The sequence below is a fragment of the Larus michahellis genome, chromosome 5, assembly GCF_964199755.1.
Source record: "Larus michahellis chromosome 5, bLarMic1.1, whole genome shotgun sequence".
Classification (NCBI taxonomy): domain Eukaryota; kingdom Metazoa; phylum Chordata; class Aves; order Charadriiformes; family Laridae; genus Larus; species Larus michahellis.
The window spans coordinates 73,464,466-73,490,534 of record NC_133900.1 but is presented as its reverse complement, the minus strand read 5'-3'; the positions used below and the strand labels follow the sequence as shown (position 1 = coordinate 73,490,534).

Here is a 26,069-nt window from a genome sequence, read left to right as displayed (position 1 = left end):
ATATGAATTTTGCCTGTTGCGGCACCCATTGTACCAGCCGTGTGAGCCCTTAAGCAAATTTATTATTAAGATCAGTGGCAATAAAAAATAAAGAGGAAGAGGAAAGAGTTGATAAAGCCTCAAATTATTTCCAGCAAGAACTACAGGAAAAATACGTCTTACTCTGTAATAACTGTTTCTTTATAACTAATTACAATATTTTACTTACAGTTTTAATTTTTGCATCCTGTGCATGATTAGCAGCTAAGATAAACATTTAGCTGTTAAAATGTATTAAATTTGCTTAGAAAATAATTTATGAAAAAATAAAAATATCGTGTATGCATCAGCATAAGAAGCATTTTTATAAGACTGATTTCTTCTTTGATTACTCTTCTTGTAATAATGTTACCTGTATGAGTTCTTTGGAAAATTTATCCAAATTTCCAGAAACTGATGACTTAGTTCCTTTCTTTTTCTTTGATAATATTGGATAAATTGTATTTGTTGTGAATGTAGACTTAAAATCCCCGGCCTAAATAAGATGTAAAATGTGAGCTGTAAAGCAAACATGCACTGTGCAATTTTTTCCAGGTAGCCGTACCAGCATCCATTAAGTCTGATTAACTAAACAACTCCCAAACCCTTGAGTGTTGATGGGTAGGCCGCTAATGACGTTGAATGATGTGGTGTTTTGACAGGTTCAGAAAAGTTTCCTGGAAATAGAGACCCCCATTACAGTATTTTTGCTTCATCTCAAATCAGTATTTGAACTTTTATCTGTATAAACTGGCTGAAATTCTCTCCCTCCAGAAAGCATTATAATTGTATGCTATAAATAATTAGAAATACTGTTAGAAACCATTATGAAGAAATTTTTTTTGAATGTAAGATGAGTCATTTCAGCTAGAATTAACAAAGCATTTTCTTGACTTGCTCATAACTTCATGACTTGTAAGCACGCTGTTTTTGAGGGTATGAGATTAATGTATAAACTGTTTTCATTGTCTCAATTTTAAACAGCCATTTTTTATCTGTGTCTGTTTAAAATTATAGTGTGATTTATATCAGGAGTTCATGCAGTTCTTTCCTTTGCCTTTAGCTGTTTGCTGACTCTTCACTCTCTCTGCCCCTTGAGTTCAGAAAAACTTTCCTGGGGAGAGGGGGAATATAAATATGGAATGTTTTTGGCTGGAAGGGTGGGAGAACGTAGTGAGGAATACAACGACTATGAACCACTGAGACTACAGGAGCACGTGGCTGATGTTTGAGGCTGGATGACGAGGAACGAAAGCATGCAGAAAAAAATCTCCACCCAGAGGAGACTTGAAGGATAGGAAAGAGAAACAAATTAAAAATAATGGGAAAGAGAAGTCTGTGAAAAACTTTCTTCAGATTGTTTTAAATTACTTTTTATTGTATTAATCCCCATGGTTGGTACTGGGATATTGCTAGGGTTTTGGTTTGTTCATTTTTTTTCACAAAATGAGCAAAAGTGCATGCATTGTTAACATACTGTCATGCTTACACGTAAATAAAAATAATGATCACAACTAACTTGGAGAATGAGTAGCAGCAATCTTTTGAAAGGACACAAATTATTTTTTTTTAAATCTTCCGTCCAAACTGTAAAAGAAATAATTTAAAAAACTATGGAGCACAGTCCTTTGGCATATTAACTGTATTTTATGTGCTTTTGTAATGAGCCTTTGAGAGCCATATAATCACACATGTACCTCAGAATATTATGAGAAGAAAATGACTGTTCTTAACAACCTGCAGTTACATAATTTATATTTTCATTTAAATGGCCTTTCCTCATAGTTATGAGGTCAGCTCTTTCAGGTTTTTGATGTGATAAGTCAATGCCTTCCAAAGGAACACATGAAAGGCAAGAAGCAAGAGCTGATTTAAATTTTAATTAGTTTAATATAACATTTCAGTTTCATCTCCCAGATCAGCATGAACTCTGTTCATTTCTGTGGAATTGATTTTCTTGTCCTGCTAACTGACTTAAACGCATAGCGGTCTTTTGCCTTTTAGGCTTACAGTCCAAGCTGAATGTCCAATGCACTTGGAGGACTTCCCTATGGATGCCCACTCGTGCCCACTGAAATTTGGCAGCTGTAAGTACATAGCAAGAAGTATAGCCTTTGGTTAGTGAATATCTAACATTGCTCAGCATCGCTTTGTTTCAATAAGTTGTTATATGAGAGGTTTAAAACACAAGATGGTACTTTTAAAAAATTAAAATTTGTGACCTGACACATTGAAATCTCATTTCTTTATTCAGTCTTCAAATGTATTTTAAAGCTTTTCTTGACTCCAGTTAACAATAAACACGGTGCACCTAATTCAGCACTGCCTTGATCGACTTTTATTCCAGCACACAAACCATACCGATGAATGCAGACCTGGGTCCATGTAGCCTGCATAGAATGCACATGGTGTATTAATGAAGAGCAGATTAAAGACTTCAAAGAATGTTTATTTTCATTCATTGGAACATTTATTTCCTCTTTATTGTTAATGATATTTGGTTTTACGTTCTTAGTCAATGAAAGCACCAACAAGTGGCTTCTTGTGATAAAAAAGTTCACTCGTTAGGGCATCTCCATGTTAGATAGGTGATCTCACTAGTATTATTTTAATAACAGCATAGCTTCATTTACCTATATTACAGCCTTTATTCTTCTTGTTCATGAATTAGGATCACAATATATATATTTGCTGGATTTTATACAAAAGGTTTTCTTTTTTTCTTTGGCTGCAGCCTACATTGCCTGCTGGACCCATCAAAGGGAATGTTTTTTTGAGGAAACTGTTAATACCTTTAAATTTTGGCTTATTTTACATTAATTGCAGCCACCACAGTTTACAAAACAGGTGAAATGCTGCCACTAAGGACATCGTTAACCAGATCAGAGAACTACGCACACTCTCTCTATAACCCTCATATATCCCCTTTCCTTGGAGTTTAGAGCAAATTAAATCAAGCCTGTGTTTCTGATGATGTTTCTACACTGGAGCGAAATCTTAGCTATGGAGATAAAAGATCATTAGAATTAATAGTATTTGTATCATGGAGCCTTTTTTGTCCCCTAGATGTTATATTTATAGTACATAATACAGCTTAACTAACACCGGAGATGTTAGGTGAAATCAGCTACTGACTAATAATATTTACATACATGTGCACAGCAAGGCATATTTGATTTATAAGGTGTCGTGAGGGGAAAAGACTCAGGTGTAGCCTCAAAACAACTGAAAAAAAAAAGTAATAATGAAACTGCTACTCAGGCCAACAGGCTACTTTTTTATATGACTTCATTTGCATTCCTAAGTTGGAAATCCTTCTGAATAGGTATATTAAAATTTGTGTGAACAGTTTCTTTTTTGCTTTCTTTTTTTTTTCTCATTGTTTTGCTTGGTTGTGGGTGTTTTTTTTTTCCTTTCTGATTTCTTCTTTGTTCTCTGTCCATCGTTTCTGGTTTTCTAGTAAACAGGAGAATTCAAACCATGAGCAATGCGATTTTAGAAAAGCTGTCTTCATTTTCCCCGTAGTCACTTGTTCTCCAGCCTTTTGGCACATCCTCTTACTTCTGTTCATTTTGAAAGGCTCCGCACTCATTTTATTTCTTTACCTAGAGCTTATTTCTAGACTACTGTGCATTCTTCGGCTTTTATTCTGGGATAGAATTTGAATGATGAGTAGTGGTGAAAATAAGCAGGAATCCTGAGGATTTTGGTTTAGCTGAGGCAAGTCTGCCAGTGGTGTATATTCGTCACAGCTCTTCATATGCTGCTAATCTCACGTTGCTGGAAGGATCATCGGCCTGTACGAATCTCTCAGTTTTTTTGTTATACGCACGAGAAAAGCCAAACTGAATGTATTGGAGAAGCTGTCGCTTAATGTCGCCTTTCTTTATCCTCATCAAAAAGTCTAGCCACCAGCGGGGAGGATGGGGACAAATCAGCAGTTTGCAGCACTGCTGGTTTGCATTAAAGCAGAAGTCTTCTTGTGGGAGCCTGAGAGATAGAAGGGGAGTGTGAAAAAATCTCTACATGCTACCCACCTGCTAGGTTTTGTTCGTCATGCAATTTATGGAAAGTTGCATGAAGAAGCTTCTTTCTGGGCCTCCTGATATTTCTGAAGTGAAAATGTTTGCAGCCCAACAGAAACGTTGCTTTTCTTTTTCACTTTGCTGCAGTTATGGTGTAAGTCTTAAAATGTGCTTGTCTCAATCAATCAAAATGAACACACAATTTCGTCCATCAGTGGTTTCCCCTTTTCCTTTCATACTCCATTTGGTTAGTAGGGTACTAGACTGGAAAAACTCGCAGGATATACTTAATTTTTTTTTCTTTCTTACTTACTGGAGAGGCATTAATGCTATCTAAAATGCGGGGTTGATTTGCTTTCATTTGTAGTTTATTTTGACAGACCCTAGGCTAAATGTATGTTTGATCATGAATGCACTGACAGAGCTGCCTGCTTAATGTCAGCCTGTCCCACAAAAAGACGCCACGGTAAAGAGTGAAATTTAAGAGGCTGCGCAGGGCACGGCACAGAGCCACTACAAGTTTCTTAAGGGCATTGGCACTGGACCTGTCTCCCCATATTTAGGTGTGAATTTCAGCTAATAATAAAATGCTTGTGATACACTGCCAAAATGGAGACAATGGACAGTCAGAAAAATATAGGAATGAATGTTCAAAAAATACTGCGTGTGCTAAACCTTGCAAATTGTTGTTCTTTTTATCTGGTTTACCATGAATTTTAGGACACGTAAAATATCTAACCTCTGACAAGCTTTTAACAGCATAGAAAAGCTGTTGTTTGTAATTTAGTAGCAATAAATTGTGGTTAATAAGATCACAAACGAGTGCCTTGTTCCCGTGCTGCAATAGGCATTTACCCTACAGTAAAGCTATTTTAAATGGCCAAACGTATTTTTTACCATATTGCTTTAGATTCCTGGGGTGGGTTTTTCTTTGGAAACACAAATAAGTAACTCTTCTAATTCTCTAAGTTTTGATGGAAGCTGTTTACTTTTAATTTCTGACAAAATATTTTATCTTATTTCCCACAGATGCATACACAACTTCAGAAGTGACATACATTTGGACTTACAATGCTTCAGATTCAGTGCAGGTGGCACCAGACGGTTCAAGATTGAATCAGTATGATCTTTTAGGCCAAACAATTGGAAAAGAGACAGTTAAATCAAGTACAGGTTAGTAAAAGATATTTTGGAATAAAAAGGCACTCACTCAGCTATGAGTGACATAGGCATTGCTGCTGGTGGTAGAAGGCTACTGAAAAAAAAACAACTGTTGCAAAATGTGAGATATTGGGCAGAGTTTATTAATGTACAAGTAATGTATAGCAGCACTGTACCAATTCTTTCAGGTTAATATAGCTGGTGATAGCAGAGGTGAACTTCTCCCCAGTGCCTGTTTTTTGACTGCTGTCTGGAGCTCAGTCTTGATTCCTAGTGTTTGTAACCCAAGACTCAGATAATTCATATGACAAATGGCACTTTGTGTCTACTAAATGGTGAAGTATGCTGGTTTCAACCATTTTTTCCTTCCATCATGTTATTGGCCTATCCAGAAATACTGAATTACTCTACCTGACTTTGGACTGTGTTCCTACATGTGATTGTGACCGTAGACTAAGTTCTTAGGGTGCCTTTGCGTGAATGCAGGGACTTGCTTATGTGCAGAAGCCTGAAGGACTGAAGTTCTTGTCAGGGCATACAACAGTTCCTGTAAGTTCCTGAAGACTCATCTTTCCTGGAGCTCAGTGGGAATAAGATGTAGTTGTACCCAAAAATTTTCTTATATTCTGTAGGATGCTTTCTACTACAAAATATGGTCTGTGCAATTTAACCCTAGCGCACTTGGTTCTCATAATTGTACCAAACTTTCTTTTACCGAAGAAATGGGCTTTCTTAAGATCATAACCTGTTGTTTCATTGTGTTTTGTTTGTTTGTGGCACCTTAGGTGAATATACGGTAATGACGGCTCATTTTCACTTGAAGAGAAAAATTGGTTATTTTGTCATTCAGACTTACCTCCCCTGTATCATGACTGTCATTCTCTCTCAAGTGTCATTCTGGCTGAACAGAGAATCTGTGCCTGCCAGGACAGTCTTCGGTGAGTATACTGAGTAGCATTAGCTTTGTTTGCAACAGCTGAAGCTCTTAGGAATCATTTCTGAAGTCTGCTTGGTAAAGCCCTTTTTCATTCAAGTTAGTGTGTTTGTAGAATGTGATACTATTTCTAGTCCAAACAGCTTTCAGCTGCAGCTTACACATCTCCCGAGAATCCCAAAGTTTTTGGAAATTAGCACATATGAAAGAACTCTCCCTATATCCTTGACTCTTTTAAGAGGAAAAAGCTTTCACAGACTGGAGAAAGGAGATAATGTTTCTATTTAAAAAGTAAGTTTAGAATATTTTTTGAAATGTCTTACTTACGTTGATATTGTACAAATATTTTGGTACTTGGTAGATAAGCACATTTCTAAATAAACTTGTAAATTAGTCAAATTAAATTTGAATTTGTTTAATTATTTGAATGTGTTAAACTTTGCAAGCTGCAGTTCTTTAAAAGAAACCCTATTCTGGGGGTCTGGGCAAATCTTTCTTACTAATTCTGATTGGAATGTACCATAAGGCCGTGAACAGCTTCAGCAGCCCAAACAATGGTGTTTTTCTTACATTAGGATTTTGCTCTCTTCTTTGTTAAAGCAAAGAACAAATACGTTTCTTATTTGCATAGCTGAACATTCTTTTAATTTGTTTGCTTTTAAAGAAAAAGAGACTAGCACAACAAAAAGAAAGTAATGTCTATGTGGAATCAGTCATCAGAAATGCTGCATAAAACTGTATGATTAGTCATCAGCAAACACCATGCTTTCTTCAAAAAATAGGGCAAACTCAAATGCAGATTAAGTATGATACACAGCAAAGCACTTACTGTCTCTCCTGGTAGAAGAAATGCCACACAAAGCGTTGTGAAAATTGCAGGTTTGAGTATGAGCCCTATTGAAGTCAGATGAAATGGGTCAGTTGTTTTAGTGGGACCAGAATTCCACCACATTTTCGCAGGTAGTTATCAGGCAGATTTTTTGTTGTTGTTGTTTCTTCAAAATCTTCTGGGAATTTGTCCATTTCTGCTTATGAAAATGCACCTTCCTGTTTGCCAGCTCTGGGAGTACACTCAAATCCTTCTATATCTCTGCCTTTGACCTTTTCTGTACCTTCCTCCTATACATTTAGGACACAGTAACTCATTTGTCCACAAAAAGTCTCTCATCTTCTCTTCCTAAACGGCACTTTCTGTTACTGTGTCACCGGTAGCAAGGCACTAGGATAGTTTTCCTGGAATGTTGTGTCCTTTCCTGCATGCCTCTCTCTTGTTCTTGATTTATTTTTAAGTAGGGTTTTGGTTTTTGGTTTTTTTTTTTAAAGAAGTACTATCTGCATAGCAGCCTGCTGCTTTACTCTGCTGGGGCTTTAGCATAATATGGATAATGAGCAGTGACCTGTTTCAGGATGTCTTGAGGGATCTGGGAAGGGTGAGCACAAGAACCACCCACACCATCCAGTGACATAAAATCTAAATTCTGTTTACTAAGCACAATGGGTATATCGAGGAGATAGCAATTTCTATGCCCGCATTTTACTTCTGCCACACAGAGGTGCACCTCATGCAACAGTCAGGGCTCCGACCCCTCCAGGCCAGCTTGGACCGGCACCGTGAACCCAGGGGAACAAGACGTGTCCAGGCTCTGCCTGATGGAGCAGCCCAGCAGCTGCACGTGGCATTTGCACCTCAGGCTTAGCCTTCTGCGTCAGGTTGGATGTGCCCCGAGGAGCTATTTCTTCACATTCTTTTCCACTCTAGATGAAATCGTCAGCACAAGCTGCCAATGGCCTCTCGAATCACGTAGCCCCAGGCGAATCTCCCCGTCTTTCTCCATACCCACTGGCAGCAGTTGTCACTGGGATTTCTCATACTCTCTGGTCTCCTGCCTAAATGTGTTACAAAAAAATGTGAAGTTAGCCACAGTTTCCTAACAAAGCTCATCTGTTGCTTCTTACTCTTTTCTGGCTCATACCGAATTAATCCTGACAGTTAGATCTGGGCAGGTACACTCGAGGTCTCATTTGGGTGGTACTTTCAGGTAGACTTCACCCAGTGACACATGAAGCCCATACTACAGCTAAGGTAGTAAAGCAAGCTACTTCCAGCAGGGAATATAAAAATTGCAGGAGATTTTACTTTATGTTTTTATTGGTCATACTTAATTTTTAGTTTTTATATGGAGTAGTCACTTACTAGATACACATATTTGCATTGTCTAATAAATATATCAATATTAAAATATGACTAAGTAGAAAGTATTAGTTTTGATAAAGTGCTTTTCAGAATCAATAAGAAATTTATTTCAAGTACCCTCTTGAAAGCCACGGACTCCTGGAAGGGACTAACTGCTGCAGTATTGTTCCTTTCAAAGAAACATAACTCACAGTTATTCAAAGTGACACTTAGCATTTATTATTTCATGTTTGAAAAAAGTTACTTTTCTTTCCCCTTTCTATTCTCTTGCAACGTAGTTTCAAGTTCTAGGTTAACGTTAAGGGCTTGGTATAATGAGGCTTCTTTTATAGTTGAAGCTCTCTAATCCCTTTCCTTTATGGCATCTATTTTAATATTGTTGACCTAAGCTATCCCAAATTAATTATGGCCTAATGTTATATTGTTTCAACTTTGCTTTAAATTGTTGGAAGAAGAAAGTTTTATCATTGTTAATTAAATAAGTCTTGAATGTGTTTTCTCTAGCAGATAAATTTGAAAAGCATTTGATTGCATTTTTAACGAAAGGGAATAAGCCTGGTTCATAATGCCTTCATTTAGTGCAAGATTACAATCTGTTTCATTTAGTAATGTGTTTATTGTTACGCATTTAGTGTCAACAATATTAGCAAAACTAATCTTGTGCAGCTTATTGAATTCTCGCTTCATTTTTAATGGGTCATAACATTTAGAAACATCACATATTTGAATGGCAGCATTAGATGCAGGTGACAGAAAAATCAGAAATTAGTTTTCGTTTTTTTTCTACTTTTTACTACACGGACCAAGATGCAGAATTTTAAATTCACATAGCTGTATTCTTTTGTCAGGACTCTGTTGTCTGTGATCATTTTACTCTTATGCTGCTTTCCTATCCCTGAGTTTTGCTTGTTCTTGGTTTATCTTTTCTGAACCCATATTAATTAATGTACATTTTGAAGCAAAAAGCCATTTAGACCTGAAATAGACAGGCTTTTTAATTGTGCAGCTACAGAAAGGGGAACCTAAGAAAAGTTCATATTTGTTCTCTTGTTATTTTTACATGGGAACTGAATACAGTAGACCCCTCCTTTTGAAAAATTCTGTATATTCAAATTACTTTTTCCTATTTTGTTGAAAAAAAATCCCAACTGTCTTTATTTACTTCTCCTTTCACGTGCTGCTGTTTATCTTTTGTGTCTTTAGAGGCATCCCACCAGCCACTCACAACTTTCAGGCTGTAATTTCTTAATTGGGAATTTCTGCTAAGTGTAGACGTAACACTCTAGTGCTAGGCGGTGGGCAAGGGTACCTGGAAAACTGTAGCCCTTCGTTAGAGCCTGAGCTGGCTGCAAACAAACTAATAAGTCTTCTCACACTTAGCTCATGTTCCAATAGCGGCACAATGACATGAGAATTTTATTGGAACTGGGATAAATAGCACTTACCATTCAGGTTTGGGAAGTAGCTCGGCTCTTGAGTGATGGGGAACTGTGTTCCATTGCTCGGTATTGGTACAGCGAAGCAACATGAGCCCAGACTTCATGATATATATATATATCTGTAGCTTAACCGACTGAATGCAATTTTTCTGGAAATATGTTATGTTATGGTCCTTGGCCTCCCATGCTGTTTAAAAAGGTTTCTGGCCTTTTGTGTTGTTCTTTTAGTAGGAAGTGCAGACAGAGCACTCGAGCTATTTTTCTACAATCTTCCTCTCAACGGTTGTTCAGATTTATCTCCCAGTGTCTAAGCAGAGTCAATGTACGCTCCTTTTTTATTGTGTTCTCAAGTAATACATATACATTGTGTAAGTAAAAAAGAAACAGTATGGTGTGAAGCCAAATGTTATGGTATAATACTTTAAAATTACATTATATCCAGAATTTTTAAGCTTTTGTTTAGACCTCTAACTGTTTACTCTTGGAGTGATAAAATGAAGTACTAAGCTGTATCTCTGTAAAAGGGGCAACAGTTTTTTCTTTCTGCTATGTTATTTGTATTTATAAATCTATTCAAGTTTTGGACCAGGTTGAGTGATCCAATTACCTAACAAAATTTGCAATTACAGTTAAGAAAAAAGAAAGAGTGAAATAATAGAGCAATGCAATTAGCTTCCTAATAATATAAAAAAAAGTAATTTATCAATCCTTTTGTGGTATGTTCTTCAGCTATTATGTGTATCTTTGCAAAGTGTTGAGATGAAAAGACAAAATTGTGGGAGGAGTAGCATGACATTTTAAGAAATGGAACACATTTTAAGCATTTTGTACAAATTATTTGCAAAGCTGAAGTACCTCTTTTATTACAGAAATGTCCTCTGGTAACTCATTATTTAGGCCTTTTACTTTCATTTTCAAAGGAGATGTTCACATTCTGACACAAGATGGCTGGGACACGATTTAGTTGACTGAAATCCGTTCAAATTAGAAAAATCAGTTGATACACAGGAGGTGAAATTAGGGTCCAAAAGAAATTGTCCCTGTTAAGGAGTAGCCTGAATTTTGCACACAAATATAAGCATAAAATAGTCATCATGACAGATTTTAACTTTAACACTTATGTGCTAGCTTCTCCAATTTCCACTGTATGTTTTAGTTAGGCATTTCTAGTTTTTCAGTTTACCTCTTCCGCTGTTGTGTGGCAGTGCCCTATGCTGTTGAGTAACAGAAATTGCCTGCCCAAAGGTGTCTGTCTAACTTTAAACACATCGTGAATGGTATCCATCTGCCCTGGAATCCAAAATATGACAGAGCTTGTATTTTCCACATATATAAGTTTACCGCCAGTGAAAAGTGTTGAATTTACAGCCCTGGAGATGGATGTCCTCCCTCCAGTGAGCAGATGCCTCTTCAAAAGTGGCACCATAAAGAAAAATCTTAGGCAATCAAATAGCTCCCGTCTTGATCTGAATGGATAAACCTGTCGTGATAGAAGATATTTGTGTTTTATAGGCATGCACTGCTAAGAACAAAAGTTGTTATGATATTGGGACGTATTTACTATCAAATAGAAAATGCTTGGTTCTCTTCGGAGAAGGGAAATGTCAGCGGTTTATTTTTTGGATCCCTTTCAAAGACCAACTGATGACTGCTCGTGGTCTCTTACAAGATAATACCTGTCCATGTCCTTCTGGCACCCGTTCAGTGCCGCATCTGCTGGGTTCTGGGCTACAGAAGATAGGTCTTGACCTGTGTATAAGCTGTGGTCTTTCTACATCATAGTGAGATACCACACAGTCTTTACATAGCCTGTTAAATTATTTAGGCTGTTCAGAGTAATACAGGATTTAGAGGAGAAGAGGGTTTTCCATTAATATTTTGACTACCTCATTGTAAGGGGACAATCTATTCACTGTTTTTTATACCAATTTTAGTTCACTAGTGTTATGAATTAGATAATGCAATGAGGAATGTTTTTGATCTAGTCAATGTATGGGTTTATTGGGTTTTTAAGTTAATCTTTGTGAAATAAGTGTGTTTTGTTTTACAAGTTGACCATATTCCTCGACATTAATAATTTTTCAGTCCTCTCAAATTTAGCAGTGACAAGGAGGCAGGTTATTTCCATTCAGTCCTTTTTCATCAAGAGGACTTGGTAATACTGATTTTTGAAATTAACTATAATGTGCAAAATCGTCTGTCTTTTGACTGAAGAAGAATAGCAAGTACAAAAATACTAGAGATTCCTAAACTGACAGGTATCAGAGATTAAATTTTCTGTCCAATTTTTTCCCACTCAGTTCAGGTAAAATGAAATGACTGTGGTAGCTGGAACATCAGTGAATTTAAAGATTGAAGGAATAAATGAAAGTGCAATGGCAATTGTCTGACGATGTGCTGCTTGATTAGCATTTGGGTCATGAAGTTGTGTGGCTTGCTGAACTTTTTAGAGAAATTGTCAACCGGTAGCAAGATACAAGATGTAAATTTGTGATGTTTTAATTGAGACTAGAAATTGGGTCACGAAGTTGTATGGCTTGCTGAACTTTTTAGAGAAATTGTCAACCGGTAGCAAGATACAAGATGTAAATTTGTGATGTTTTAATTGAGACTAGAAAAGGTCAGCAGTTAATCTTAAATTAGATTTCTGAAGAAGCCAATGGGGCTTCCAGAAGATTAGTTTATTCTAAAAGGTAGGATTTAAACAGAAGAGTACCTTAACAACTGTATATATTTACATGTGGATAAGGTCACCATATCTCTGAGAAACAATCACTTTACTGATACTTCTGTGTAATTAAAATGATTTATCTGCAGCTCAGGACCGGTGTTAAAATTTGCATGTGATAATTTTAAAGGTAAGATAGACTGCCTTTTCCCTGAGGTGCTGAAAATAATTAAGCCATATGTTGTGTAAGTGTTAAGAGCGAGCAAGTTCTTTACAAAATACATTGCCTGGACATTTCCATACAATATAGTATGATAGCTGCTTCCTTTTCATTGTATAGGCTAGTAGCCCCCAACAGAGTCACGACCAAATCCACTTCTTTCATTTATGGAGGCTGAAAAACAGCAATGAGAGAATTATGTTTCCTAAGGTGTGTGACTCAGCGGGATGTTTCTGTGCCTTGTTTTCCCTGCCGCCCAGGCCTTTGGAAGTGCATCAAGGGAGAGTAGCGCTCAGGCTGAGGCTGCTTAGCTTTGCTCGGGCATCCTTTGTAGCGCCCCCAGAGATGGAGATTCTTTACAGGAGGGATGGAAATTGCAAAGCCTGAAGAGGTGTGCGTAGGTGTAACTACTGCCTCTCTTCCCTTTCACTCGGTGGTTAAAAACGCTTCGCTTGTAGCAGAAGGAAAATTTGAGTGAGGTCGATCCTGCAGAACCCAGGTGGCAGGTTGCTGACGGCGGAGGATCCGGCTGAGGGAGAGCGACTTGACTTTCCCTTGGGAATCCTCTCACAACAATTTTATGAGTGTGTAGTTGTTGAAGCTGTGATGTGCTGCTACTAATATTTCTGCCATGGCGCCTCTTTTGCCTGTCATAATGGAGTGTAGGTTTGCAGATCTGTGCGAAGTGTATCACTTTGCGTTGCTTTTCATTCTGGAGACGTATTTAATGGCCTGCCACAAAGGGAATAGTTTAGTTTGTCTAAGTGTGATTCAGCCTGAGGTGGGAGAACTGATTTACTTAAGGAATGGAGTCTGCATTTGTGGCTGTGGGTTTCTGCTTGCTAAAACTGATTCGGAAAAACGTTCTTCTCTTCCTTTCCTCCCATGTATCTTTTTTCTGATTTTTTTTTTTTTTTAGTATAATTCCTGGCTTCCTACTGGGTCTTCATTATGTACAAAGTACTGTAGAGTGCTTTTAATAACTGCCACAGTGAAAGAACAATCTCCCTGGATCATTAAGTCTAGTTTTCTGATACATAATACACGGTTATAATAATCTGACTTTTCAAACCAATATGCTGTTCTAGAAAAAATCCTCGTTACCTGAATGAAAACTTAAATTGTTTATGTCTTCAACTATGTCAAAGGATAGTTAGTGAAACAGCTACTCAAAAAGAAAAATAAAATCATTATTTCTAATAACAAAGGTCAATTTGTGTGATACTGTCAGTAAAGATGGGTGCCAGACCTGCAGCCACTGCAGTGAAGCCAGACACCAACCATTAACATATTAATCGTTATTACTGTAATGCTGCAAAATATTATGATTCCATTAAGGACTTGCTAATTTTGTCCCTCACCTGTCCTGATAGATAAAAAAAAAAAATTATAAAATGCTATCTATCTTCTGTAAGTAAAATCTTCAGCTGATTAAAACGGGGAAGTTTAGACAACAAAATCAGACTAGAATATTTCAAAGAAAACTCCAGATGCAGACTTTAATATGGTACTGGAAATTTGTTACCAACTTAGTTAAGCAAATTTTCCATTATGTTTCATAAATATACCATAATAATTTTTGGGTTGTATTTTTGTTAACATTCAAAATCCAAGCAAAATTGTTGATGTTCTGTTTTTCTTTTGTCCCCTTGCAGGAGTAACAACTGTGTTGACAATGACAACACTGAGCATCAGTGCTCGAAATTCACTCCCCAAAGTAGCATATGCAACAGCTATGGATTGGTTTATTGCTGTTTGTTATGCGTTTGTGTTCTCTGCATTAATTGAATTTGCGACTGTAAATTATTTCACAAAACGAGGATGGGCCTGGGATGGAAAAAGTGTAGTGAACGATAAGGTAAGTCCTAAGGAAATAGCCCTATTTCCAGCCAATTGCACTGAAACAGCTGTAATACATTGTTTTGATAAAATTAGCTACATAAAAACATAACACATGATGCTTTAAATCAAAAGAATGTAGATGTATTTTCTGTCCTGAACAAAAATATATCTGCCGTGATGTAGTTAATCTCACTTAGTCTCGATGATCCAGATTTAGTTATCAAGCACATTGGTTTTTTTATGTTGGGAACTGTCTGACTTGTTTCTTGACTCCTCAGATACAACGATTTATCTGGTTATTCAGAAAATTTAATCCAGATTATATTGGTTGTTCACTTTATTGTTATTTAATCCAATTGAGTTGGAAATAAGAAAAAGATTACAGAAATATATGTATATTAATTTTCCTAGTGTCTAAGGATCAGAAAAACAACTGAATGCCCATATATGTAAAAACTATTAATAACAAAATCTAGAAGTTTTGAACATTTTCAGTATTCTGAAATTTATCCCTACTGATATGTAGACATACATTTTTGAATTAATTTCAATAGCAGCTGTACAAAATTTTGAGTAATTCTTCACCTATGATGTATTGATGTTCTGAGTGCGCAAAAACACAGTCGTGCCTTAATTTTCTGGTATTGATAGTAGCACAGGTGTGATAACATGAAGAAATTTCAACCTGATAGAATTTCTTATTTCGTGAACAAAATGAACTGGTGATATGCCTAAATTTGTGTGAAGCTTTGGAGTTTATAATTTTAATAACACAGAACAAACGTTAAAGCTGACTTCTTGTTTTGACTGACTCACTTTATTGTACAATTCTGTCCTATCCCAATCCCTGATTCTACCAATGGAAAAGGATTTCTTCTAACAAAGAATACTCTGATTTCTGTGGTTCTCTTTAAAATAGGATAGAGTATTATTTCCTTCCTAGATGACAATAGTAGACATGAAGCAAAGTTTAATTAACCGATGGTTTCTCAGCACTTTGAATGCATAAAGCACAATGCATAAAGAAGGAAAGCGTTCAGTTAATGGTAAAGAAAAACGAGAGGAAAAGAGTACATTGTTTATAATTCCCTGTGGCTTCCAGAAGGGCGTGAACTATCCTATCCATAGCTGTGGGATGTGTTCCCGCATGCTGGAAGTAGATACTGAATCACTGAAAGTTTATCAGCGTGTCATGAGTGAAGCTTTTCAGACTGGCACATTGCCCTGGCATTGTAGTAATGTAGGGAGCCCTTATAAACTCTCTGGTTGCCCTTTGCCTGTTCCTTTAAATTAATATAACAGTGTTGTCGCATGATCTTAGAAGTGGCAGCTGTTTAACAGCTAGGTAGTATTCCTTCCCTAGGAATGACAAAATTAGCCATTCCATTTTAAGATTTACATAGCGTTGACATGTCCAGTTCTCTATTTTCTTCAAAATGACTTAACAAAAAGCTAAACTTTTAACATATTCATCATTTCACATACAAAAATATGGTTCAACTTTAGTATGCAGTTCTCATTAATGGTGTTACAGATACCTTTTAAAAACACACTAAGTGTGTCTGAAAGGAAGGAATTATAGATCAGAGTGTTCCTCTGGTAATTCGATTTGGTAATTTGCTCTTATTTTTGCCAAATACATCTGTGCATCTAAACCCACGCTTACTCTTCACCAAATAAAGTGAAATATGTTTGCTCAGTGACAGTTATCTGTGTTCGTGTTATATGGAAATTCCCATCTAAGTGCTGTCAACGTGGAATTTGTCTCAGGAAAGCAGGTACAGGGAGAAGCTTCATATTTCATCAGCCCTCTTTCACACTCCAGTCAATAAGGAGCAATGCTGAATTCCCACCCAATCTCAGATTTTCTTTTTACATGACACCGTCTCCTGAGACAAGGTATTTGGGGCACATCAACGTCTTTGGGGCAATCATCTTTGTGGTCCTTCACTGGACTCATTCCATTATGTCCATGTCTCTCTTAAACTGGGAAGCCCAGTACTGGCCCCAGGACTCCGGATGTGTCTCACCGGGGCTGAGTTGAGGGGAATGATCACCTTGCGTGGCCTGCTGCCAACAATCCTTGTAATGCAGCCCAAGAGGCTGTTGGCCACCTTTGCTGTGAGGGCACACAGCTGGCTTGTGTTCAACTTGGTGTCCATCAGGACACCCTAGGCTTTTTCTGCAAAGCTGGTTCCCAGCCCATCAGCCCCAACCTGTACTGGTGCATGGGGTTACTCCTCCCCAGGTGCAGGACTTAAATTTCCCTTTGCTGAAAATTCAGTAAATTCTTGTCATTCCATCCCACTTTTCTTCTGTTATTTTTTAGGTTCTAATGCCCATTGCCATCACTGTTATGCATTTTTTAGGCAATATTTTCTGAAAAACAGAAATAGTTCTTGTGCTAGTTCTCAGCTCAGTTCTGCAACTACCAGACGGGAGTCCTTCTTTCTCTTAATTGCAATCTCTTTCTGACCTCTGTGCGTGTGTCTATGTATATATATACATGTAAACACACACATATTTCTTTAGAATATTTTAAAAATGTAGACCATTACTGAAATTCCTTTATTTATTTGCGTTACGTTATGAGATGTTCAAATAATAGTGATGTGAGATTTATGTGGGAAAGATGGCCTAATTTTCATTTTATTACAATGCCGGGTAATCTTTTTTTTTTCCAGTCTACCCATTCACTCCTTCTAGTTCTTTTAACAGAGAACATTTTAAAGACCTTGTAGTTCTGCTGTAAGGAGCCAGATACAAAGCAGAAGAAGCCAGCTACCAAGCACCTAGAGAAAGACCAATCTTTTCCAGTTATCCTTACAATCCCCATAACAGACCTTTCCGTATATAACTTCAGTAGGGTATTTGATGGTGCAATAGGCCATGTTTTTAGAGCATTCTTATGTTACCTGTACCTCCTTTTTGTATAGACTGGAAGTGTCTCTCTCTATATTTGAATTTATCAGTATGGTATTCCTGGTATTTATTTTAATATACTCACACATATTCATTTGTTTCTTTTACATTTGAAATGATGTTTTATTGAGTCTATTCTGGCAAATATACATTAAATATTTAACTTCGTGCTGTCTTCCAATAGAAAAAAGAAAAAGCGTCTGTCATTAAGAAAAACAATGCCTATGCAGTGGCTGTTGCCAACTATGCTCCAAATATTACCAAGGACTCAGTGCTACCAACCATCTCCAAGAGTGCTACAACTGCAGAACCCAACAAGGCAAAACCAGAAGCGAAGCCACAGGAAGCAAAGAAGACATTCAACAGTGTTAGCAAAATTGACAGAATGTCTAGAATAGTGTTTCCAGTCTTATTTGGTACGTTCAATTTAGTGTATTGGGCTACATATTTAAACAGGGAGCCTGTCTTACTTGGCTTTGCGCCATCAACCTAAAAGCTGAATTGCACTGAGGACTTAAAGCATCATTCTAATCAGATAGGTTGTTCGCTATGTACAGTACGACTAATAACTGCTAATCTGTGAACCATTATGTACAGAGTGTATATAGATGTCTTATCTGTGTATCTCCAAAGGAGGGACACAGTGTTAATTCATGGGTCTGTAAACAGATAGCACCCATGGCAAATATAGCCAGCTCTTTAAAAAGTTATACCCAGGGGAGTTCTGTTAAACTAGCATTCAAATATACAGAAATATATTCTCTCCGTACAATGAAATGAAGATACGGTCCTACATAATTATTTAGGAACAGTATTTTTTTAATTTAAAGTTAAAATATTTTTCTATAAAGTAACTAATTCTACTTTAATGAAATAAACTGTCATTTAAAAAAGTGATTTTTTTAAAAAGGTGTAATTGTTTCATACAATAGCAGTACCCATGTACATAACAGAGTACAGAGGTCGTACAGTTCTACTGTTCACAAACATTCTGGATACTAGTTAGGCTGAAGAGGTAGTAAAGACTACTGTATGGCAAAAGCCATGAGTTTCTTACTTCTGTCCTGTGTGAAGTTGTTAATAAACTCTTATAATTGATTTCAGGGAAAAGCAAGTGTTAATCAAATTTCCAATATCAACCAACTTCCGCTAGTGAAACTCTTATTCTTTTCACTGTTTTATTTATTTGATGTTGCTAAGCCAGGTTGTCTGGTTCAGCAAAGTTGGATTTTTTTTTGCTTTTTGCTTTTGTTCTTAATTGGATTATTGTCAGGTTCATAAAAGCACTCAGAAATTTTTCAGGGTTAAGTATATTAGTAATATAACACACTCTTTTTCCTTGCATAATGTTATCCTAAAACTTGCCATTAAAATATTTACTTGTATTTGTCCCAGAAAGCATTGTTTTCAAAGGAAACACGAACCATGATTTAAGTTCAGGAAATTGTCCATATAATAAAACTTACTGCTGCTTTTGTAAATTGCAACTTTACATTTCGCTGACATAACTTTACAACAACTTTGTATACTAGAAATGGTTTTGCTAAGATTTGAATGTTATTTTTTTAATAAAAGGTCATGCATCATCAGTAGGTATCAACTGTATTTCATATACACAAATACAACAAAATTGGAGCTGCCATTTGCAATTTTATATGAACATTTAATACTGATCAGTAAAATTGTTTTTCATCTGAGCCTTTGCAAAGATTCTTTATGACCCTAAAGGCCTGGTAAATCATGACATAAGTAATAATTGTGTACTGTATTTAGAATTTAGTATACTCGGCCAATCAAAAATACTTTGATTCACACATACATTAGCAGTTATTAGTTGACCTTTAAAAAAAGATACACCTTTATGATGATGTCTTCTAGTAGAGACATATGTAGTCGTATAGTGTCATTTATTGCAGTTTTGTACAGTACTTGAGTATAGTGCATAAAATAGGTATGTTCAGAGTTTAACAAAGTTGTACAAATATTTCTAAAATCAAATAAAAGAGTATCTTAAGACATGGAAATGTGCTAAAAACAACAAAAAGAAACACTGCTTTCATTCGCTGTTTTATTTTCTTGCTTTTTCTTTGCTTTTAATGTGATTCTGTTTCGTACTTTGTGTGACAGTATAGATGCCAAGGTCACAAATACATATTATGAATAGATTTAAGAGTTAAGACAGAGTTGACATCAGTAAAAAGATATTTCGTAAGTTATAAAGGAAAGGGAGAAGCACACACAAGGTGTGTATCCCTTGAAGTCCCTCTAATTAAACCGTCAGATTAAACCTTTCTCATCAACAGGAGTTAAAAAATGAGCACTTTACTCAGAACATTAAAATAAAAATATCCTTATTTTCATATATATTTATATATAAATGTAGATCTTCCATGTAACATGGAGATGTGTGCAATAGTGTGATTAGGAGCATAAGGCTGGAAGGCAAGCAATAAAAAAAAGTTTCTTTCATGGTATAATTATACATTTTTAAAATGTTTCATTTGTAAATTATAAATTATCCCTTTAACGTCACATTGTCCAGGTATGAATAAATATATAAATATGTACATATGTACAAATAATTGTAAATATTAGAACTGTAGAAATATCCCTTCACTTTTAACTCTGTTTTTGGCAAAGGGCTCTGACTGTATAATTTAATGGAGGCCCATGCTAAATTGCTCTTGAACTTGAGCGGCTCGATTATGTTTTCTGTAGCTGAGGTCTCCTTCCTGTGACCTAGTGGGAGTTCTTACCTTCCTTTCACGTCAGCAAGATCTAGGGACTCTCCGAACCTCACTGGAGCGGGGTATGAGAAGCAGAGGTTTGTGTTTCACCCTTGGCCACGTCCCAGGTGCTCCAAACCCTTCACAATGTTTCATCAATGTTGTGTGTTGCTCCATGCACAACATTGTGTAGTCAGAACTCTCCCCACTGCAAACATGAGTGTGCTCAGAGGCTTGTTGGATTACCTGATAAGGAAGAATTTTGCATCCTCATTCCATAACGGGACCCCTCAAATGTTTTTAACGCTACAAGTCTTCTCCAACAAGACCTTTTCTGTGGAAGATAACATGTGTGTAATTCAGAGCTGCATGCGAAGAGCATATCTTCAGTTTGCACAAGAAGCCTGATGCTGTCTCACATTAGTCAGCTCTGCTGCTACTGCTTTTATTGGGTGCAATTAGTTTTTCATTCAGTGACCATTTTCTCTATGCTTGTGTTATGCTTAGAGTCAGTCAGACAAAATAGCAGATGTTTATCACAGGCTAAAGATACATTTATCACACTAATATAGAAAAATAGGCATACTATATAAATCCACTCAGTGAAAAATAATACATTTTAAATATTCACATGCAGTTACTGTGGGCAGCAGCAAGGCTTTTGAGTGTGTACGCTACAGAAAAGTTTCACTTTTACATTTAGTTGCCTTGGTCTGTGTTAAAGCAAACTCCTTCCGAGAGAAGGAGAAGTCTGCTCTATTGTTTTGCTGCTGAAACATTTATAGTGAGTAAACTGACCACACATACGTTGCAGATTGTAAGACTGACAACTGGATAAGTGAATTTGAATGTAAACATTTACGTGAACGCAAGCATCATACAAGGAACACCAGAATAAGGGAGTTAGGCCTTCTTTTCATTAACAGTATAGGATTTTTGTCTGGGATTTTAAAACTTGTCTCACAAATTTATGTGCCAAATACCTACAAGTTTCATTCAATTTGAGTAAAACTTGCTGGTCTTAAAGCAGAGAGAGAGAGCATGAGTGAGCAAATGCAAGTTACTTCGCTATCAAAGACTTGCACATGTGATCTGCTGGTGAAATTTTTTGTTGACATGCTAATTTCCCCACATTATTATTGGGTCAGGGTATCGTATTTTATGTGACTTAAGAAATTAATACAGTAAATACAATGATATAATACTGTGGTAAACTTGGATTGGAATTACCATAATTCTGAAGGAGGTTTATGAGATAGGTTTCCAGTGTAGTACTGGGGCATTTACTTCTGGATTCATGTGGTCAGTAATTTAACAGTAATTTATAAATCAGCATGAAGAATATAGAGATCAGCAGGGTTTGACAGCCAGGGTTGTCTGCTGGAGCCTTCTTAACAGATTGCTTTTAAAAGAATGGCTTCCAAACTTCTCAATTATGTTGTAGCCAATGAAATTAACTTCACCTTCCATACCGGGGTTAATTCAATTTGTAACTGCTGCGTTGTTGAGCATCTTTAAAAAAATTATTGTGATAGATGTTCTGAGATAGGAGCTTTAGCTTGGGAGACTACTCATACCACCGAACATTGTGCTAAATTACGGAGCTAGTCTGTCTGTATAGTCATGGGAGAGAGCATGAAAGAGCTTCACTAGACAGCAAACAGGACCCTTACTGGATCACCTTCCCTTCCGGGTGATTATAGATTAAATATGTGGTGGTGACACTTTAAAAGTGGGATGACCATAAACTGTCTCTGTGAAAGCAACCAGAAGCAGCTGGGAGGAGGTAGGGATGTACGGGGGAGTAAAAGGGGAAAGAGAAGAAGAAAATGGCTTTGTTACTGTGTCAGTGGATTGTGAGATGATCGAGGAAGAAGCCATTAAAGGAGGTAATGTGTATTTTTGTTTCAGTTTTAGTTCTGAGCCTTCAGTACCATATGTAAATTGCAGGAAAGTAACTTTTAGAGCACATGAATTGGAATACTTCTTGTATAGTTCTGCTCAACTTGAGGGACGTGAATTGTGCCTTTGAAACTAAGAGGCTTCTGCTGACTGCTTTGTGAAAACCTTGCAATGTCCTCTGCTTCCTGCCGCATGGGCCTTCTAGGGTGGAGGGAGGAAAGAAGCTTCAGGAATTAAGTAGAACTTTCTTAATGCCAGGTTTTGTTTCCTTAAGAGGTGTGACTTTCACTTAAGCACAGACAGTCGGCATCCATCCTCCATACCTCTCATTCCGATTCTGAAAGCTTAGTAGTGGTGCACAAGTTTTTGCCTTGGCCTTTCACAAAATGGATGAAGTCTATGCTTCTGAACATTTCCATTCCTAACAAATTTGCATGAAAGATGATTTCAGTATGGATATGAAGCTATCATCAGTCAATGCCCCATTATGTGGAGGCACATAACACTAAAATATAGAAAGCAATGCAATGGGTTTTAAAGCAGAGGAAGAAAATATTTTAAAATGAGCCAAGGAAGTTAAATAGCCTCATTCTAAAAAACCAGCATGATAAATGTACAAGTGTCTAAAACCGTCTAAATAGAATCTTTAAGTGTGATATAATTTGATGTCATATCTAAAGTTTTTGTCTTATAGACTTGGAAACATGGAAGTAATTCAGTGAATTTATGTGAAAGTCAGCTCACACCTCAGCCTCCAGTAAAGGGAGCGGTTCTTTAGAAAGCAGAGTTTTAGGATTCCTTCCGCCTCTTCCCAACAAGAACATACCTTCTGTGAGGATGCTATCAGTTTCCAATATAACTTCAAGTATCTCTTTAACATTACCTTCTCATTGATTTTTGTTTTAGTAAAGGAGACCTCCTCTGCTTCATTTCTGTAGATAACCCAAACTCCCTAACAACCAATTAACAGTTAATTAATTGAATCCAATTGTTAATTCATTCCATCCATCTGCGAATCAGTGAGTGATTTGTCACTTTAGACCTTTAGTAGTAGAAGCTAAAGGCTCACAAGTCTATTTCAATGAATGGCAGGTGTTAATCACATAAAAATTTTGTTTTCCTCTACTTTAAACCATTTAATTTTCTAGATTTGGATCTCTCTAGCTGAATCCTTGAGCTCATGTTTTGCAGTCTGTGGTTACATCTTACTGGAAGAAGCTAAACTTTGAGGGCTTGACCTCTCTGACTGAGGTCAGGGCAAAACTTGCACCGAATTTAAAATAAAACTGATTAGGATCCTCAGGATATTCATCTATGTCACTGAAGCCAGTAAGGACTTTTTTACAGAAGGGGAGCGCACCTGAGAGTATACCTGGACTCTCCTTTGGCTAGAGGTGCTTAGTTCTTTAACCCATGAAAATAAGCCCTTGAAAGAAGAGCCAACCATACTGAAATATAGGACTTGGTGTGTGTTTCATTCCTGGTATATATTAATGCCTTTTAAGAATATTGTGAAAGTGCTATGAGTTAGCAGTAGGTGATAACACTCACAAAAAGGAATTTGGAGGATGTTTTAAAATATGCAAGATGATGTATACTCTTCCTCTAGTGTCGGTGTCTACATAAATATATATGAATATATTTTTATCGTTGGATGATTTAGAAGTTATATTTTGCTTTCAGATTTTAATTCCTTACATAATGTTGTGAATACTTCACTCGATCAAGTGGCCTGGAGCATGTCTTTATGCATTCAAGGTTTTAATGATTGCACTAAGTGCTTTCATTCATCTAATATTCCAAGAGGTGAGCTTCAACAGGTTGAAGTGTTATATTTGTTTACCAGTACTTCATCCATCTACCTATGCTGTTGAGGATGGATGGAAATAGAGAATGGAACAAGATATTACTTTGATCAGCTGCTTTTGATATTCTTTATTAGATGTTCATTTTGGCTGAATTTATCAGTTTATAGGCTACTGTAGCTTAGCATTAGCACGGAATGCAATGTAGTACTTTACATCTATTAGAATACATATGTACAATACGCACCGTATCTATAAACTGCTAAAAAATCAGTTCCTAAACAGCACTCCTTCACCCTCTCCCCTCCAAATACTCACTTTACTAGGAAACACTTGAAGGCATTTTAATTTTAATGGAAGTGATTACACTAAATCTTGTTATAATTGATTAAAAAAAATCATAAAAATAACATGGAGTCTGATTCAGACATTGTTAGCAATTTCTCAGCTGGGCTGGAGTCAGAGAGCATTTATGCATTGGATGACAGATCTACTTTAGTGAGTCACTTAGGTGTGAAAATGTATAGGAGTTTGAAAACAGATGCTTCCAGTATATTAACAAGAAATAAGGAAACAGGAAGAACGAAACCAATAATTTCAAAGAAAATTAAACACCAACCAAATATGCACAGTAAGAAACTGCATGATAAATGTAAGTATACTTAACCTTGAACATCAACGTCATATAAAATCTTCTGGGTGACAGTTCACTAATTTAGTAGGTTTCATAGTTATAAATAATTAAAGAGGATGATAATATTCTGTAATTTGTGACCTTGTTTTAACTGGAAAAAGTTGTTACTTTTCTAAAATGTAAAAGAAATAACTGGATTTATGTTTGAATGTGTCACTGCTTGCTGTTGAAGAATATTTATTAACCACATGCAAAATATTGCTTAACATTATCTTTTTGTACTTCTTATTAAAGTTAATTTAAATATAGCACACGTTGTATTTTTTTTTTTAATGTTTTGACAGCGCAATTGTTTAATTCCCCTCGTGGCTTTTCTCTCAGGATTTGTGTGTGGGGTTTTTGTTTGTTTGTTTTTGTTTGCTTGTTTTTAAGCAACCCATTACAGCCTCTACGAAGGCGCTTTTTTATTAAGGACAGAGTTTCCCGAAGAAAACAAACAATATATTGGAAAGAAAATATTCCTTAGTTTGGTGAGAGTTTAACAGGGTTTTCTACTTATATAATGAGAATGTCCTTGTGTATTCATATTACATTCGGCAATGTTTCATGTTTCCAGAAGGTTATAAAACATATTGCTGCAGGGTATACATTAACCACCAGTTGATGTGGAACATAAGAAACCTCCTACCAGAGAGCTTGCTTCATCAGTGGGAGTAGATGGGGAAACAACGCTCACTCGGAAACAACCCCAAATGTATATACTGTTAGTAGGATGTGGGTTTGGTTTTGGTTTTTTGTTTGTTTTAAAATGAGCGTTCTGAGTTCCAAGCCTTTCCATGGAAAGGCTATAAGTATTTCAGGGATGGCCCTTTCTTGTCGTGTGTAGCAGCAGCTTCACATGACAAACACATAAATGTACTTCATGGAAGATGGAAGTAATTTTGCTTATCAGAAGGGATTTGGGGCTCCTCGTTCTGGTGGATCTAGGGTGGAGCTACGTAATGCTCTTCAGGAATACCTGGGAAGGCCAGGACAGTGTGTGAGCAATCTGTGTTGCGAATAGCTAAATACAGTAGAGTTGTAATAATTTGCATTGGAAAGGGTCTCTGGAGGTCATCCTGTCAAATCCCCTGCTCAAAACACAGCCACATCACATCAAGTTGTGTAAGGCTTTGTCCAGTCAAGTGTTGAGCAAGAATGGAGATCGCCCAGCCTCCCTGGGTCACCGTTTCTCTGTCACCACCCTCATGGCATAAAAACATTTCTTTGTATTTGATTGGAACTTCCCATATGCCTGTTGCTACTTGCTCTGTCACTTTGGACTTCTGAGATGAATGTCCCTATGTCCATAGTCCAAGCTATAGCCCTAAGTGTTTTGGCTTTATTGGCAATTTAGATTGAAAACACTAACATCTGGGCCCAGGCTTCACCACAAGACTGGCTTTCCTAGGATTTTCTGTGTAAGATGGCTGCTTAAATCCTACTTGCTTGTACCCGAAAAGAGTGGATAACAAACTCTACTTGCCTCTCTGAATCAGCACAACATCCCTGGCATGTGTACCATGACTTCTGTCAATTA

The 26,069-nt window shown here is 36.7% G+C and overlaps 1 protein-coding gene across 2 annotated transcripts in view; it reads left to right on the top strand.

The window, feature by feature from the left end:
* The window catches only part of GABRA2 (gamma-aminobutyric acid type A receptor subunit alpha2), a 58,622-nt gene extending 39,169 nt beyond the window's left edge, over positions 1 to 19,453 (top strand). For both annotated transcript variants that reach the window (XM_074587962.1, XM_074587961.1), the window contains exons 6-10: positions 2,023 to 2,105; positions 5,073 to 5,216; positions 5,990 to 6,142; positions 14,315 to 14,517; positions 17,608 to 19,453. In XM_074587962.1, the coding sequence (XP_074444063.1) occupies positions 2,023 to 2,105; positions 5,073 to 5,216; positions 5,990 to 6,142; positions 14,315 to 14,517; positions 17,608 to 17,916 (892 nt within the window). In that variant the 3' untranslated portion in view covers positions 17,917 to 19,453. The remainder of the gene's footprint in view (positions 1 to 2,022; positions 2,106 to 5,072; positions 5,217 to 5,989; positions 6,143 to 14,314; positions 14,518 to 17,607) is intronic.
* The last annotated feature ends 6,616 nt before the right edge of the window (positions 19,454 to 26,069 follow it).